This window comes from Lissotriton vulgaris, chromosome 12 (genome assembly GCF_964263255.1).
Source record: "Lissotriton vulgaris chromosome 12, aLisVul1.2, whole genome shotgun sequence".
NCBI lineage: Eukaryota > Metazoa > Chordata > Amphibia > Caudata > Salamandridae > Lissotriton > Lissotriton vulgaris.
This window is the reverse complement of record NC_141700.1, coordinates 579,773,319-579,792,046: the sequence shown is the minus strand read 5'-3', so window position 1 is coordinate 579,792,046 and position 18,728 is coordinate 579,773,319. Positions and strand designations below refer to the sequence as shown.

Sequence of the window (18,728 nt, the reverse complement as noted above, 5' to 3'; positions counted from 1 at the left end):
GGCAGATAATTTCTGAGCACCAATCTCATACATGTGTGTGGAGCCCCAAACGTATAATATGTTATAATTTGGATGAATTACAATTTGTGATATAAATGTATATGGTATTTAACACATTACAAGATGGCGACTCTGTATTAATGTCTATCTGGATAAGCGTACACTGGGGGTGTGTTTTCAGCACTTTAAAAATGGCTGACAATGTTTGTATGACGAGCGTGATCAAGCCATATCGGCGAAACGCGTCGCACTTTTTTCTGCTGCCATTAAACATTTTGCAACGAACTCCGTGTGTCCTGGCTTCCTTCACAACTTTGGAGGGAATTGGTAAATATATATATATATATATATATATATATATATATATATATATATATATATATATATATATATATATATATATATATATATATATATATATATGTATATATATATATATATGTATATATATATATATATATATATATATATAAATATATATAAAGAAACAGCTAAAATTCTAGACTGCTTTTAAAGTGAATGGATACATAATAGAATTTTGGATGATTTACTTATAACATTGGAGAATCGTCTTTTATTATATCTCTAATTTATTTAAATATGTATATCTATATATTTTTATATATATGATTTTTTATTGAGATGTATATACATAAATATATTTTTTTGTATCATTATATAAGTGTATATTTATGAATTTATTTGTAAATAGTATCCACTTTTATTGTATAACATTTATATGGATTGTATATATGTTTGCTATTAGCGGTCTTGTCGACATTTACAACTTTGCACAGTCTGTTTTCTAGATCTACGGTGCAAATGTTACAGCTGTTTTTCATTATTGATTGCTTGTCACTTTAAAAGAGGCATGGGTCCATGAGTAACGCGTCATGTGATCAAGGTCCAGGTCGGACCGAAACGCGTCATGGCGGCAGACTGATGCAGGCGAAACTTTTCTTTAAATAAACTTTGAAGAAAGCACGAAGTACTGGGTCCGCGCTTGTCTATCCGAGTCCTGTGGTCGAGTGGATTCTTAAAGATAGAGTACTGGAATATATATATATATATATATATATATATATATATATATATATATATATATATGTGTGTGTGTTTTAAAAAATTAAAATGTATGTTTTTTATACCTTAAATTAATTATTTAAGGGTATTTAAGTATTTTTAAGTACATTCTAAATAATTATTTTTATTATTTCATTAATTATAAATTATTTTTAAAACATTTAAAAAAAATCGATATTTTGACTAACTATATTGTTTTTAACAATATTTTTGATTCGATATTTTTGTACTTACCTGTTTGTAGATAGGAATTCTAGATTTTGTCATTCTATATTTTGTCATCGATATATTGGGTATTCTATATTTTTGTATTCTATATTTTGTCAGTAATCCCTTCAAACATGAAACTTCAAAGTTGTTCTTTTTAAAAGCATTCTGTTTTCCTTTAGAGAAAAAGTGTGCATTTAAGTTTGCTTTATTAAAAAGTAATCACAGACATGGTGGTCTGCTAACCTCAGCAGGCTACTGTCTATGTGATGGGTGCGGTACCTAATGGTTTGCAAATTGCAACAGACCTCATTATTATTCATGAGTTAGGAATCGCTCTTTAAAAGATGTAATTTTTCCTATATCAGAAATTGCAATTTCCTTTTTGCAATTTGGTAAGAAAAAACAATTAGGAAATCACAATTCTATAGTTTTGTACACCTTGCCCTAAATCGTGAAAAACAATCCACTGGAACAGTTTCCATATGTTAAGCGTTTGATGCAGAAAGGTCCAAGTGGAGATATTAAGAATGCCCCTCTCCCCTTGTGAACCAAATGCTCTGTTGGAATGGTATTGCCAAGTGGAACATTCTTCTAAATTGTACACTTTAGATCTCAGGATTGGTTCTTGCCATGGACTGGGGACAGAAAAAGAGGGCATATGTCATCATGTAAATCTCCTTAAAAGACACATAATAATTACATGACACTATCACCCAATGATTAAATCTAAATGTAACCAGTTCATCTGAATAAATGTCACAGACTCTATAATGCAGCCAGCTTTCTGGGGATGTATCTTCATGCATGTTTGATAACTGTTTTAAAGCAGGCACGCCCAATGTCGGTCTAGGATGACCAGATCCATGGCAGATTTTCAGCATATCTCCAAACAATGAAAATGAATTAATTTATATATCAAGGTCCTAATTGGGAGTACCTCTGATTAATACCTACTAATTCTGCATCCCCCAAAATTTAAGATGCTGGGGCTACAAGAAACTCCATAGAGGTCCACAGAGGCAAAGTTAGTGGGGACCACAATTGGAACCTTAAGGTTTACCTGAAAATTGGGGAAGCTTCAAGGGAATCAAGGAACACCATGACTGATTCCGATAGCAATTCATCTTTCTCACCCAGAGATTCTTGGGCAATTCGAAGGGGACTGGTAACTTGCATTGATGACCATAACAGAAACTTGAGGGTTAACTGGTTACTCTGAAAATCTATCATGGAACTTGTCTTCCTATACGATGTACCTCCATGGTCTAAGTTGAACCAAAGGTTTTGGCACCAATTGCCCCAGCATATATTGGAGCCCATGTGTAGTGGTGACAATTTTACAAATGATTTCAAAACAAATGTAAGTATATATTTTGTTAAGAGCAAAATAAAATTATTGGTTTTATGTCCTCAGGAGGAGTAGATTTGCCTAGACCTTCTGCAGCCATTAAGTACCCTGAGGGTTTACGGACAAACACCATCTATGCGCAAGGGAGCTCATCACGGTACAAAAAGGCCAGCTATAGCAAGAGGCCCACTGCTGTGGACAGCAGCATTTCACTCCTAGAGGCCGTTCAGATATTTCCATCCTTGCAGAAATTGTCATCTTCAACTGGTAGAAATATCCCTAATGAAAAGATCCAGATGACCAAAGCTATGTCAGGCTTTCCTGGACTGGAAAGAAGATTGAAGGATCTGCTGGTGAAGGCATGGGAGGAAGAGGAACGGTCGCAGCGGGCAGTGAGCCTGCCACATATCAGACCCGAGGAGATTTTAAGATGCAGGTAATCATATCTTTATAGCAAGAGGAAACTAATTAGAATACCAGAGGTACACAATTAAGCCAATGTACACTTTTACATGAGGTTATGAATAGGCTGTAATGGGAGATGGGGTCAATTAACAGTTTCAATGCAATGGCCATAGAGGGCAATAAGTCTATTAGAACATTCTAGCTAACAAGGTAAAGACTGTTCTGACAAAAACATTCACTCCAAACCTTAAGAAGTTTGAAACATCCCCATGGCTATCAGGGACCTTTCCTTCCAACCCCAGTGGTTACTGTAAGTGAATAAGAATGACAGCAGGCGCATGTACCCTGCAGTGAATGGTTCTTCAAAAAATACGTTCAATTAACAAAAAAAGCCAGAGAGTGGAGGAAACTCCTTTTTGAGAAATTCACTTGCAAATATGATAGAGGATAGCATTCAAATACATTTGAACATTTTATGATAAAGCACCCGTAATTGCCTTAGTGGTGGAAAATAAAAATGCCCTCTGCATAGTAATGGACATGCACCTCGCTTTGAATGCCCAATTGTACCAATGTCTGGGTCCCTAATGCTGATTTTTGTGGTCATAGGCAAATAGGGAGCATGTGTGTGAGCCTGTTTCACAAATTGTGGTGTTGTTGAACGTCGAGGGGCACCCAAAGCGCTACTCTTAGAGTGATAAAAGGCTACTGCTTTCAACAGGAATTATGCAGCATGAGCACAGTGTTGGCAGCAAACCTTGTAGTGATCAGCAGGAGTTCACAGGTCCTTTTCAACCTGTGTCACTGGAGAGAGGCATACAAGCTCACTCAATTTTTAAAGTTCTACTGCTGTGTGCTTTACTCACCCTTGGCATACATCAGTTTGGTGTGAAGTCTTGCACGGTGTAGAAGTGGTGTATCTGCACTGGGGGTGTGTATGTCTGGGAAGGGCGCAACACAGGGATAATGCAGCACTAGCTAGTGAGTGCATGGTGAATGCATGTTATGGATTTATATGTGCCTATGAGTGGTACAATACCTGAAGGATTTGGTGCTATGGAGTGCATGCAGGATAAATGCATGTTCTAGGTGTATGTGTACCTGTGAGTGGTACAATTCCTGAAGGGTGCAGTGCGTGCATGTTACATGCATATGTTAGATGCATGTGTGCCTATGAGTGGTACAGTACCTGAAGGATACACTACTGGGCAGTGCGTGCATGTAAAATGGTGCTGGATATATGTGTGCCTATGAGTGTTACAGAGCGTGGAGGATATTGTACTGTGCAAATATTGTATGCTGTATACATGCACTGAGTGTATGTGTGCCTATGGATGGAACAATACCTGGATGGCCCTAGGTCCATTTAGGAAGACTCAGGCGTTCATAGTGAAACATCGAGAGGAGAGAAAGAGGCCCCCCCCAAGACAGAATTGTGTACTGAATGATTAAATGCTTACACATTTTTATAGCGCATGGCTACCCAAGGGCATCCCTGCGCTTAATGTGACACCTTAAACACAGACCCAATCACAGAAAGAGAAATGTTTCAAGCTGTTTTCTGAATTTAAGATGATTAGATTCCCGACGTAGATAGTCTGGGAGCTGGTTCCAAAACTTGGCTGCATTGTATGAGAACAACCGACCTCCAGTTCTTGAGCGTTTGATCATAGGAACTGTGAGTAGTCGTTTATTGTCAGATCTGGGGTGGTATAATTGCACCATTGAATGAGACAATGGGGGGCCTTGCCCAGAAATAGATTTATGGACAAAGCACATTGCCTTGAACCTAATTCTTTCCTATATGGGGAGCCAGTGCAACATAGTAAGGGTTAGATTGACTGAACTGCGTTTGGGAATGTTCATTAAAAGGCGGCCTGCACAGTTTTGGACAATCTTCAGTCTCTTAGTAGTTCCTTGCAGTGCTCCCAAATAGACTGCATTCGCATAATCTAGCTGAGACATTATGAGTGCTTGGACTAATATTCGTCTGCAACAAAAGGAAGGAGAGGGATGATCTTCCTTATCATCCTAAGAAGTCCATAGCAATTGGCTGTGACTTTACGATCTTGTACTTGTACTTCTATTGCTGCATTCCTGTAAGCTGGATGGGACACACACTAGGAAGGGGAGAGCCAGGCATCCACTGTACACTTCAAAGGTTGCTTTTTAATTCAGTGAGGTCACAGGGAAGGGGCCTGGGCACAGCTCAGGAAGGAGATGGGGCTGATAAGAGAATTGTAAAGAGTTTGGCTGGGGGCCCTGGGCTAAACTTTTGATGCACATATCACTGTGGCTGACATCCATGTGTGAACTCTAGCCACTCACAGGGCCTGTGTTCTAGGTCTACCTGCTTTGGAGACACTCTTGCTGTGATGGACTGCTTTTCAAGAGAGAGGAGAAGACGGAGAACCATAACATAAAACTTCAAAGACTCAGAACCGAAATCACATTTGGTGTCTCAAAGGGGACTATAAGAAGTGGAGTTTGGGTCCCAAAAGTTGTCATCTACCAAGCAGGCGGACATGCTGTGTGAGGAGGCGAAACTGTGCAAGACTTCTGCCTGTGACCAGGACTGGGGGCCAAGGCCTGCTAGTCTCCTTGCTGGGTGAGGGGACATCATTTTAGGATTGGGGAATCCAAAACGGCTTTCCCTGGACCCTGAAGCCCAAGTGCCTGCCTGCTTGTCAAGACCAGTGTGTCCTGTGAGGAAGAATAGAGAACTGGAGGGAGAGAGGTCCAGCGGGAAGTGCTGCCGATGGACTCCCTGTGCGAGGAGTGAGGAAACAGTTGCTGCACCAAACGGGTCATTGCCTGTGTTCAGGACAGTCAGTGACCCTGTATGCGAGTAGAGGGCCACCTTGAAGTGAGCTGTATGTTGTGCTGCACTGATCAGACTAGAGCCCTTGCATGCTGAGTTACCACCCCCAGATGCTAGGAAGGGCCACAGTGAAAAAGACTGCCATGCAGCAAGGGCCTTAGACTTGTGCCGGAGAAAGTTGTTGATCCTGTATTCCAATAGGGGCTGCCATAAAGGATTTTACTGGGCAGGAGCCTGTATGCAATGAGATACAGTGACCCTGTATGCATGAGGGGGTCACCAAGAGCATCAAGTACTGTGACTTGATCTTCCATCCCAGATGAAGAAGTGAGAACACCATGAAAACACCTGCGCACCATCACCCAGGTGAGGAAACAAACACAGGATCATCGCAACCAGCCCTCCATAGGGAGCGGAACCACACACTTACCCCTTAGGAGAATCGACAGAGAGCCTCCATTTGCTTCAGGAGCGTGATCGCAAGTGATAGATTCTGTACCTGCTGAGTGTAGCCATCTGGGCTGCTTGTTGTCGACTCACCGGAACTCAGCTGCAGCCCGCTGAAAATGCTCATGGATGGGGCACACTCAGGAATTCCAGATGTTTAATACCATCCACTCAGATAAGATTGGTTTCAGGCTTAACGTGTTGCTAAGTTAGCACTATAGCACTGGAATACTGTTGGCTTTAACTTGGAGTCAAAGTGTACTCTTGAGACTCAGACTACTAATGAGGCATACCCAGGATGTTACCAATAGTTAATGGGGAATAACCAATATTGTTAACGCGAGGACGGAGTGGGACAGGGAATCACTACAGAAACACTTGAGACCTGATCACAAGGAGGACTGTGTATTTTTTTGAGATTGTCATATTTTTCCTTTGTGTGTTATGCAGTAGAAATAAATACTTTTCAGAAATGTGAGTTTTTGGATGCACATTGATTTATTGCTGCTGCTGCAAACATTTTAAGTTGTGAGCCCATGTTCACTAATCTGTATTCACATTTCCCCCACTCAAAGGAGCCTTGAACTGCTCGGCCCACACAACCTTTGGAAGTGCCTGCATAAAGGGTCTTGGATCAGTTACTCAGGATCCTGGGACATCAGGAGTAAAAGTCCTCACCCCTGCAAGGCACTTGGCCCTTTAAAAGGCGTTCTTACATTGAGTCATAATTTAAAAAAAACGTAAATTATCTTTAGCCCACCTTAAATTGGCATGAGAAGACCTTATGACTTAGTCTGAAGGTTGTATGTTGTTTTCATATGTAAATGTAAGTCTAATTCACAAATGTTTGAACTTTTGCAATTCATTCAAATTTAGGTGGAAATCTCTCGAGAAATTCTACTATCATCTGTGCGAAGAGCTTACTATATTCCAATTGTACCTAGTTTGCAATTGTGTATTTAAAATAAATGTATATTTCTGTAATTAAACTGTTTCATTTACTTTTTTCTTCATGGGGTGTTACGTTTTCCCCAGAAGAAATCCAATCATCCTAGGTCTAGATAAAATTTGTTTTCAGAAACATTCGCATCCAGGAAAGGTTTTTTTCCCTGACAAGAGAGGAGTAAATATTCAACTATCTTCAAGTCAGAAACAGGTTTGTAATTATTGTGTTCCCAATCTTCCCACACCATCCCCATCCTAGAACACACATTCCCCAAACATGGAGCAGGATTTATGCATGCATAATGTAACACTATCCTAGGGAAATGTTACAAATGCAAACTTAGGGCCCAATTCACAGAACTAACTTAAGACAAAATCCTAAACTTACTACTTTTGGTATTCACAGAAGTTAGGATTTTGTCTTAGGTTTGTCTTAAGACAGACTTAAGACTGACTTAAGTTAGGATTTTGTCTTACGTCTGTCTTAAGTCTGTCTTAAGACAAACTTAAGACAAAATCCTAACTTCTGTGAATACCATAAGTAGTAAGTTTAGGATTTTGTCTTAAGTTAGTTCTGTGAATCGGGCCCTTAGTGTTTGTGAATAACAACCTTGAAGTCTTACTCATAAAACACGCCATGTATGCAGGCCATTTATGCTGGCAGTTGTAGAAAAAGCCAAGAAACTGCTAGACCATGGAGGCTCAGCAGCCATCATCCTCCTAGACCTCAGCTCAACAAGATTACAGAATTCTGGAATTTCGAGATCCGCCCTGACCTGGCTTATATCCTTTCTGGAAAACAAATCTTTTCAGTTTTTTGATAGAGAGTGTAATCAGATATCTTTCCTTTAGAATGTGGTTTACCACACAGATTGTCTCTGAGCCCTACTCTTTTTAATGTTTATATGAGGCCACTTGCAGATGTCATCTAACCAATATCAGATATTGATCCTCTCATACTCAGACACCAACCAATTGGTCTCTTTCTCGCAAAGACAGGCCTCCCCTACCCTGCATTAGGCACCAGTTTTGAAAAAGCTGTGGGCTGATTGAACAGCTCATGCCTTAACTTAAACAGAGGTAAATCAGAGTTCATGATTCTTGGAAATCATTTCATTCCCTCACCAAAATGTGAGCTGGCCTAGCTGTTTAGCCCCCCCTCCCATCTCAAAATCAGCAATAAAGAGTCTAGGCATGTGGCTGGGCAAACTCCTGGGAGACTAAGAAGCCACAATAATAAAACGACAGGTGGTATAGAATTCCGCTGTTCGGATTCTATTTAACCTACCTCGACATCAATCCACCTGACACCTGAGTATTGGCTCCAAATGGCCAAAATAATTAAATTTAAATCTGCCTGAATAGCTCATACAGCACTCCTTGATAAGGGCCTTCAATCTCCCAAACTCTTTCTCTTGCAATGCTGCTAAGCTTTGGAATAGTCTTCTGTTCCCCCTGAGATCAGCCAAAAAAGAACTTCCTTTTCAGAAGCTATTAAAGACCTGGCTCTTCAAGAACAATCGTCTTAAATCACTCCAATGGATATGTGTTGTGATATCAATGTTAGGATGCCTATGGCTAGTTTTTTGCTATACAACTGTTGTATAGAATAGAATAGAATAAATAAACGACATTTAAACTGCTTTGAGAAGTAGCCCCATAGATGCAAGGTTCAAAGCAAGTCCCTAGTATCGAAGCTATTATCATCCAACTGCCACAAAACATTTGTAGAAAATCGATAGAGGGAAACTGGAGAAAAAATAGTCTTGCAGCTTCAGTAAAAAAAAACAGCGGTGTCAAAAGTTAACATAGTGGTCCACAGAAACCCACATTTTCCTAAGGAAAATTCAAATGCAGTCATAAAAATTCCTAACTGTCAGTATAGGTATTTTTTGTGGTAGTTGGACAAAAATCAGACCAATGCATCAGTATGCATGCCGAATAAGGGTTCAGGATTTAAGCAAGTGATTGGTCAAGTGAATGCTGTGGAGGCTGCATAGTTTCTGGACAGTTGATGGATGTTCATTCAGTAGCCAGATGAGGGGCTCAAAGTACTTGCCATGAAATCCTTATTGGTGATGGTGATGTCGAGCAGTTTTTAAGAAGATGGTTGCAGATTTTAAATTTCAGGTATGCATGATTCTTCAGGCTATACCTCTAATGCACATGCTTGTACCAATGTGCACTAATGCCTGTCTCAAACTCCTCCACACCTAGGAGCAACCTGGGTGGCACCTTAAAATCTCCAGAATGTCTTGTAGTTTTTCAACTGTTCCTGTCATTTTGATTTTCATTTATTTCACAAATTCCAATTTAGTTTATTTCTTTGTTTTAGCCATCAATTTTTGGCACATTAGAACGGAGCCAGTTTATTGCAGTACGCCTCTTGGCCAGTAATACCATATATTATACAAATTCATTTTTTACTTTGAATTTCATATGGATGACACCAATAATTAAGAGGTTACATCAAACGGGGGAAGCCCTATTACCCGATCATGGGGCAGATAAATACTATGACAACTACAATGGTTCAAGAAAAAAGTTACATAGAAGCAAAAATAAACTATTAAAGTTTTACATGAATACAGAAAAATGGATTAGAAGACAGTATATTTATGAACCACAACAGAAATCATACAACAATGAAAAAAATCATGAGAAAGTACCCATAATAAATATAAAAAACAATTATTACTGCAAAAATATCTTTTACTAAAAAAGGCAACTATATAAAATGACAATTGAACAATACAATCGTGGTGCTTACACTTACAAAATACATAGCAACGAGGACACAGTTAATAGTGTAAACAGTGAAACAATGGCAAAGGAAAGAAAGTTCGCAAGAACAACAATTGCAATAAATGCTTCCTCTTCTATATGTGCCAAGGACAAGAGTCAATGGTGTTTTGACCTATTTAGTTTGTAAAGTCATCATCAGGGCAGAAAACAGAAATTTTGAGCAACCCTGAATTTAGAGGGGGCTGGTTTTAAGTGTGCACCGGTTCCTTTGTGGGTACTGTGATTTATACGTGCATGTTTGAACTATCATGGTTGGACTCCTGATTAGGATCTAGGTTCCATAGGGAAGCCTTTTTAGTTTTGCCAATGACTTTGGCGAAGTTTGATGAATCTTCAAAAAATTTTACAAATTAGTACAACACTCAGTTCAGTTGCTGTGTTGGAAGTTTTGGGGTGATTCGTCAAGTTGGGCCGAGAAAAAGGGGTTCCCAAAGCGCTTATTCGCCATGCAATTTCACATAGGGATTTTGAACACAAAAACAACCCAAACCCCTGTAAGGAATTACACCACATTTGGCAGAAAGCTAGCTCTTGGTTCAGAAAATAACCTTTGTGTGAATTCAGGGGCTGGAGCCTAATTGATTAGTGTAAAGTTACTACGCGTAACTTTTCACACATAGGCAGAGGCTAGTGAAGGTCTTGTCACTGGGGCGGAAATCTCTCTCTCTAGTTTACTCATGAAAGTTGTGTAAAGTTTATTAAAATTTTAAAAGATATATTCATATTGTACATATTAAAGTAAATTAATTTTATATATTCATTTTAAATGTAGCACAATATAAAAATGCTACAGCACTATTAACTCAATTTTGAATTAATTATTTAAGTAATAGAAATACATTACATTCAAATAAAATTATTTGTAAAGATCTATTAAAAATGCCCACCTAAAGTAATATATATACTTATTAAAGCTTTCTAACCATTATGAAAGAAATGAATTAAAATCAGTGTAATTATTTCTTTTACAACTCACATACAATTTTAAATTAAAACTCCACTTAACATATTTGAAAATAAAATGATAATAATATTTATTAGATCGTTTTTAACATTTATTTTAAATGTATATATATTTTTAAAAATTCAAAAAAACAATATTTTACAGTAACTTACTTCCTATGTTGTTCTTTTTAAAGTTCCTGCCTCCATTATTTTCTATGAAAGGGTGTTGCAGTGTCAGTGCTTTGCTATGTCTGGCGATGGACTTGCTCCAGGTCCCAGATGAAGTACATTTACGACTCTTTTGGCTGTAGTAACTATGTAAGCCCAGTGTATGGAATGCTATGGGCTTACTTGTTTGTGGATGGGTGCATGTCCCTCTCTAAACCCCTCCTTGACCCTCCCTAAAACCCTCACAACTTCTTTAACCCCCTGTTTTGTGGTTGGTTTTGCTCATTTTTCAGTCAATTCTCCTTCCTCTCCCACATTTGCTACTACAATATAGGCCTGCTTGTGCAGAGATTGCTTCAGTCTGCGTGGAGGTCTCCCCATACAAAATATAGGAGGGACCATGGTGAAAACCTCTGCATGTAGGTTAGTGAACTGTATTTTGTAGTATGTTAGTGTTACTATTGTAGTACTACTAAATATACTAAAAAATGTAATTCGGCCACTGAGTGACCGCTGAGCCTGTTCCAGGCGAGGTCGCCCCCACTCCAATGCTCCTGCCCGCTGCTCTGCTGAGCTGCTCTGCTGCCTCGCTGCTGCCTCCTGTTAACTTCCCCCCTCTGCTGCCTCGTTGTTGCCTCCAGTGCCGCCTTTGTGTTTTTTCCCTGTGTTAGCCTTTTTCCTTTTGTGTTAGCCTTCTGCCTTTTTTGTTAGCCTTTTGCCTTCTGTGTTAGCCTTTTGCCTTTTGTGTTAGCCTTTTGCCTCTACTGCCCCCTGTTTTCCCCCCTTCTGCTTCCCTCCCCCTACCTTTGGTGCTGCTCCCTGCCGCCGGACGACCCAGCCGCTGCCGAGCCGCCCTCAGTCCCCCTTCCCGCCACAGACCTCCGACGACTCCGCCCCCCTCCGGCCCCCTCCGGCCCCCTCCGGCCCATTGGCCGCCCCGCTCCCGCCACCCAGCTGACCCGCCCTCCCGGCTCCTTACTTAAGAGAACCGAGTGCAGGGACAGGGAGTGACCGCTGAGCCTGTTCCAGGCGAGGTCGCCCCCACTCCGCTGCTCCTGCCCGCTGCTCTGCTGAGCTGCTCTGCTGCCTCACTGCTGCCTCCTGTTAACTTCCCCCCTCTGCTGCCTCGTTGTTGCCTCCAGTGCCGCCTTTGTGTTTTTTACCTGTGTTAGCCTTTTGCCTTTTGTGTTAGCCTTCTGCCTTTTTTGTTAGCCTTTTGCGCCTTCTGTGTTAGCCTTTTGCCTTTTGTGTTAGCCTTTTGCCTCTACTGCCCCCTGTTTTCCCCCCTTCTGCTGCCCTCCCCCTACCTTGGGTGCCGCTCCCTGCCGCCGGACGACCCAGCCGCTGCCGAGCCGCCCTCAGTCCCCCTTCCCGCCACAGACCTCCGACGACTCCGCCCCCCTCTGGCCCCCTCCGGCCCCCTCCGGCCCATTGGCCGCCCCGCTCCCGCCACCCAGCTGACCCGCCCTCCCGGCTCATTGCTTATGACGCCCCCTGAGCGACCGCGCAGCGGACGCGCGCAGCAGGAGCACCAATTGAGCGCCGAAGGTGCGCCAAAGGTAAGCCCGTCTACGCCCGTCCGCGCCTGGACTGCGCCCAGTGCCAGGACCCCTGGCCCCCGCAGACACCAGCCCACCCGCCGGACCTACAACTCCACCGAACTCCACTCACTCAACACCGGCCGAATCCCGGGATGCTACCGAGCCACCCCGAGACGCACCCACGGACCCTTCAGCTGCCACTCCTGCAACCGGACCTGCACTACACCAGCACCCACCAAGCCGAACACCAGCAGCAACCACCTCAAGTGCATCCTGCTCAACACCCGCTCCGTCCACAGACACGCCGTCGAAATCTGGAACCTCCTCGACACCACATCTCCAGACGTTGCCTTCCTCACGGAAACCTGGATGAACGCCTCCTCAGCGCCCGACATCGCCATCGCCATCCCGGAGGGCTACAAGATCACCCGGAGGGACAGCGCCAACTAGACGGGAGGAGGCATCGCCATCATCCACAGGAACACCATCCGCATCACGACCAACACCGACAACACCCTCACAACCGCCGAACACCTGCACTTCCAGATCCACACCGACCCCAAGACCACCCTCAGAGGCACCCTCATCTACAGACCCCCGAGACCACGCACACAATTCAGCGAAGACATCGCCGACTTCATCAGCCCGCACGCCCTCCCCTCCGCTGACTACATCCTCCTCGGGGACATCAACTTCCACCTGGAGAACAACAACGACCGCAACACCACCACCCTGCTGGACAACCTCGCCAACCTCGGTCTCAAGCAGCTGGTGACCACCCCCACCCACTACGCCGGACACACACTCGACCCCGTCTTCTCATCCAGCAAGGACATCACCTTCAGCCACGCCACCGGACTCCACTGGACGGACCACAGCTGCGTCCACTTTAGCTTCAGAAGAACAACGATCCACCAGCACCAGCAACAGGTTGCTGGCAGAAGCTGGAACAAGATCACAGCCGACCAGCTCTCCGCAACCCTGAGCCAGCACCCTCCAACCAGCTCAGCGAACCCCAGCCAGGCCGCCAACAACCTCACGAAGTGGATCAGCAACTGCGCAGACGAACTCACCCCACTGAGGACCCCGCCTAACAGACCCGGCAGCAAGAAAGCCCCATGGTTCACCGACGAACTCAAGAGCTCCAAGAAGAACTGCCGAGCCCTCGAGAGAGCCTAGCGAAGAGACCCAACTCCGGACAACATGACCACCCTCAAGCTCGCCACCCGAAAGCACCATCAACTGATCCACGCAACCAAGAAAACTGCATTCAAGGAACGACTGGACAACAACGCACACAACAGCAAGGAACTCTTCAACATCGTGAAAGAGCTCTCCAATCCCAATGCCGGAAACAACAACATCACCCCATCTCAAGACCTCTGCAACTCCCTCGCCTCCTACTTCCACAACAAGATCGCTGACATACACAACAGCTTCAGCACACAACCAACGCTCCCCACGACTGCACCAACGCCCCCCACCACCACCCTCCGCGCCTGGACCCCGATCAGCACCAAAGACACCATCCGCACGATGAACTCCATCCACTCCAGATCTCCTACCGACCCCTGCCCTCACCACGTCTTCAACAAGGCAGACGCTGTCATCGCACCCCACCTGCGGGACATCATCAACACCTCCTTCGACACCGCCACCTTCCCAGAGAGCTGGAAGCACGCCGAACTCAGCGCTCTACTGAAGAAACCAACAGCGGACCCCACCAAACTCAAAAACTACCGCCCCATCTCTCTCCTCCCGTTTCCAGCCAAAGTCACCGAGAAGACCGTCAACAAGCAACTGGCCACCTTCCTTGAGACAAATGGATCCCTCGACCTCTCACAGTCTGGCTTCCGGGCCAACCACAGCACCGAGACCGCCCTCATCGCAGCCACCGATGACATCCGAGCCCTGCTCGACAACGGAGAAACAGCGGCCCTCATCCTCCTAGACCTCTCTGCGGCATTCAACACTGTCTGCCACCGCACCCTAGTGCAGCGCCTCAGCAATGCCGGAATCCAGGAGAAGGCACTGGAGTCGATCATCTCCTTCCTCGCTGGAAGGACACAGAGAGTCCGCCTACCCCCGTTCAGATCAGAGGCCACCAAAGTCATCTGCGGCGTTCCTCAGGGCTCCTCGCTCAGCCCCACCCTCTTCAATGTCTACATGAGCCCCCTTGCGGCCATCGCTCGCCAACACAACCTCAACATCATCTCCTACGCTGATGACACCCAATTGATCCTCTCCCTCACCAACGACCCTGCCACCGCCAGAGCCAACCTACACGAAGGGATGAAAGACGTAGCCGAGTGGATGATGACCAGCCGCCTGAAACTGAACAAGACGGAAGTCCTCATCCTGGGCTCCTCGCCCTCCGCCTGGGACGACTCCTGGTGGCCCCCCACCCTGGGCACCGCACCCAAACCGACAGACCACGCACGCAACCTGGGCTTCATCCTGGACCCCTCCCTCTCCATGACCAGACAAGTCAACGTTGTCTCCTCTTCCTGCTTCAATATCCTGCGCATGCTACGTAAGATATTCCAGTGGATCCCCACCGAGACCAGTAAGATGGTCACCCAGGCCCTCGTCACCAGCCGACTGGACTACGGCAACGCCCTCTACGCCGAAACCACCGCCAAGCTCCAGAAGAGACTCCAGCGAATCCAGAACGCCTCAGCGAGACTCATCCTCGACATCCCCCGTCACAGCCACATCTCCGGACACCTGAGAGACCTGCACTGGCTCCCGGTCAACAAGAGAATCACCTTCTGGCTCCTCACCCACGCACAGAAAGCCCTACACAACCAAGGCCCGAGATACCTCAACAACCGCCTCAACTTCTACGCTCCCACACGCCAGCTCCGATCGACCAGCCACGTCCTCGCCGCCGTCCCCCGCATCCGAAGAGCCACCACAGGGGGAAGGTCCTTCTCCTACCTGGCCGCCAAGACCTGGAACTCCCTCCTGACCCACCTCCGCCTGACCCAAGACCACATCGCCTTCAGGAAGCAGCTCAAGACCTGGCTGTTCGAGCAGTAGCGGACCCCCCCTCCCAAAGCGCCTTGAGACCCTCCCGGTGAGTAGTGCGCTATATAAATGCTATGATTGATTGATTGATGGAGTCTGTAGATCTCTACATCTCCCACTCAAAAGAATCCCTCGTTTGGAGGAAGCCAGTCTTTTTTGCGTTGCTCCCTCGTTGACCCGTCACCAGCACATTTTGAAATAATTGAGAATTTATTTATGTTTCCTGTGGTTGAGGGCCAATTTCTGCCCCAATAATAAAGTCATATCATAGAATATTTCCAATGTTTCACACAAATAGATCTGAGTCTCTTCATCTCAATGTTGAAAGTGGTATTCATTCTGATCAGTGTATTGCTGCTTTCGAAGTTAACTTCACTGGAAACCATAAACTGGAGTTCCTGTTATTTCACAAAATGCACAGACACAGTTACCTGGGCAGTAATGCAAAACTATTCTTCATTAATATGCGTATACGCCAACAGACTGTTTTGTGACTGGGGCAGATGTATCATTGTTTTTTTGTCGCAAACGCTGCGATTCGCAAAAAAGCAGCATTTGCGACAAAAAAATCGGCAAATGCGCTGTATGAAGAAAATCGCATCCTTAATTTTGCACAAGCATTTAAGGAATCGCAAAAAGCGATTCCTTAAATCCCATGTAAGAAGCAATCAAGTTTTGCGATTTCACACTAAGAAATTGCAAATTACCACCAACTTGTAGTTGGTGGTAATTTGCAATTTCTTTTACAAATGCACTTTTTGGCATTTGTAAAGGTGCCATGTGGCGCTCATACGTGCCCTTAGGGCATGTATGTGCGCCATATGCGCACACATGTAAATTTCAGGGGTGCACCCTTGAAATTATTCTCAATTTGCGATTAGCAAATTGCGAATCGCAAATTGAGAATAACTTCCCATTCATTCCTATGGACATCCTGGACCATGGAAGTGAATGGGAAAATATTCCTTAATTGTGATTCGCAATTTGCAAATCGCAATTAAGGAATATTAAAAAATCACAAAAAAATGTAGATTTTCTACATACATCCCATTTTGTAATTCTCAAATAGCGATTCTCAAAAAATCGCTATTTGAGAATCGCAAACATGGATGTTGATACATCTGCCTCTGTGTCTCCACACTACAAGTTTTTTTCTTCTATCAGGCAGTTTGTCCATTGGGGGCGTTGCCCCACTATCCATGGACAACCGTCACTGCTATCACTTATTTGTCTGACACAGTAAAAAAAGTAAAATTTTCAGCGACAAGCAGCAGTTGAGGCCGGACCGGAGTCACAAATCGTGACGTCATCCAGTGCGATCGCGGAAGGTGTGGGGGGGCGGGCCTGCAGCACTCCACTGAGTGGCATGTGGCAGGCTGGCAGCGTCGTGGCAGGCAGCAGTCATTGTGTGCGCATTTAGGACAAGTAATTTTTATGACTTGCCCACGCATGCGCACACACACAATAGCCCCTTCCATCCTCCTCCTCCCCTAGCCGTGACACAGGCAGAGATCCGGGGGAGCCAGGTCTCATAAAGGGCAGTATTAGCCCTGCTCTTTAGCCAATCCTGGCGCAGTGGCAATGTTATGCCTGCGCCAGGATTGGCTGAGTTCACACGTACGATGATGGTGGTGCTGCTGCGCGTGGGTGGGTGGCTGACTGGCTGTGCTCAGCGCTGTATGCCCAATCACATGTGCCCATTTGGATCCATGTACTTGTAATTGGCGCCGCTGTGGGGACGTCACTGCGCCCTGGCGAGGACTGCACAACAACACCACCAGAGTCACAAGGAGAGTGACTCAGACCTCGTGCCTGTGTGTGCAGTCCAGTGTGCAGTGCAACAGTTGTCTTGTCTTCGACTGACGAGTGACGACGTGAGACTGAGAGTCAGTCTGTCGGAAACCGGTAAGTTACATTTTTTTCTAATGGCTGGCCTGTCCGACTTACGAATCGATGGAGGTCACGGGTGCGGGTCACCGTCAGACACTCACTGTCTCACTTAGAATTAAAATGGATACTGACACACACATTCACTCAGTCTCCATTCGCGGACGGACCGGTGTGACTGCGTGCTGTGGGTGGTGGGCCTGGTGGCATCATACCGTGCCCGGCGTGCCTGATTTGAGCAATGCAGGAAGTAGCTATATTTAGCAGGCCTGAGTTAACAAAACATCAACGAAATACTCAACGTCTGCTTTTGTAATCTGTTGTTCACGTTATGTTCTCCTCATATCAGTTCTGTTCCTATTGTGAAGGGCTCTGACGCCTTCGGGTAAAGTCAGCGATATATAAAAATGCATTAATAAAATTAAATAATAAATAAAATAAATTTGCGGACGGACCGATGGGACTGCGTGTTGTGTGGGTGGTGGCTGGGCCTGGTGGCATCATACTGGGGTGCCGTGCCTGATTTGACCAATGCAGTAAGTAAGTGGCCATATTTAGCAGGCCTGAGACTGACTCATTAACATCAACGACATAATGAGTGGGTTTATTGAAATGAGGGCTATAATAAATAACACTGAACAGATTTGAAATTTGCAAATAAGGTTACCATACCGAGGCGTGCCAATGCAGTCTGCAATTCGGAAGTGCTTAATTTGCTCATTATCGGAGATGAGCAGGGACGCCTGCTGGGGCTAGCGGATGTTTGGATAGCGGCCGACTTCTCATAGTAGCGCTATGATAGCGCTACTATGAGAAGTCGAGTATGAATAACAAATGTCATGAGTACGGTGGGAGGACAGCAGCAGGGTGGGGTATGTACTGAATAGATATATTAACCCGTGTTTTAAGTATGGTTTACAATGCATTCGAATGTTCAGTGGTGTTCGGCAAGTGTGAAGGTGAGTGGAAAGGGCCCAGAATGCAGTGGTGGCTGCCGGTGGGCTTTGAAAGTGGTGAGGCGCCAGGCGGCCTACTGGCTCAAATTCCAGCGGAGCCCGATTTCTGTTATGAGACGAGGGTAAAGTTTCCCCAT

The 18,728-nt window shown here is 44.8% G+C and overlaps 1 protein-coding gene across 1 annotated transcript in view; it reads left to right on the top strand.

Annotated features, from left to right (window-relative positions):
- Positions 1 to 18,728, top strand: part of C12H16orf78 (chromosome 12 C16orf78 homolog) — a 202,312-nt gene that overhangs the window by 179,206 nt on the left and 4,378 nt on the right. Inside the window, exon 5 of the mRNA XM_086946501.1 lies at positions 2,708 to 3,077. Coding sequence (XP_086802627.1) covers positions 2,708 to 3,077 — 370 coding nt within the window. The remainder of the gene's footprint in view (positions 1 to 2,707; positions 3,078 to 18,728) is intronic.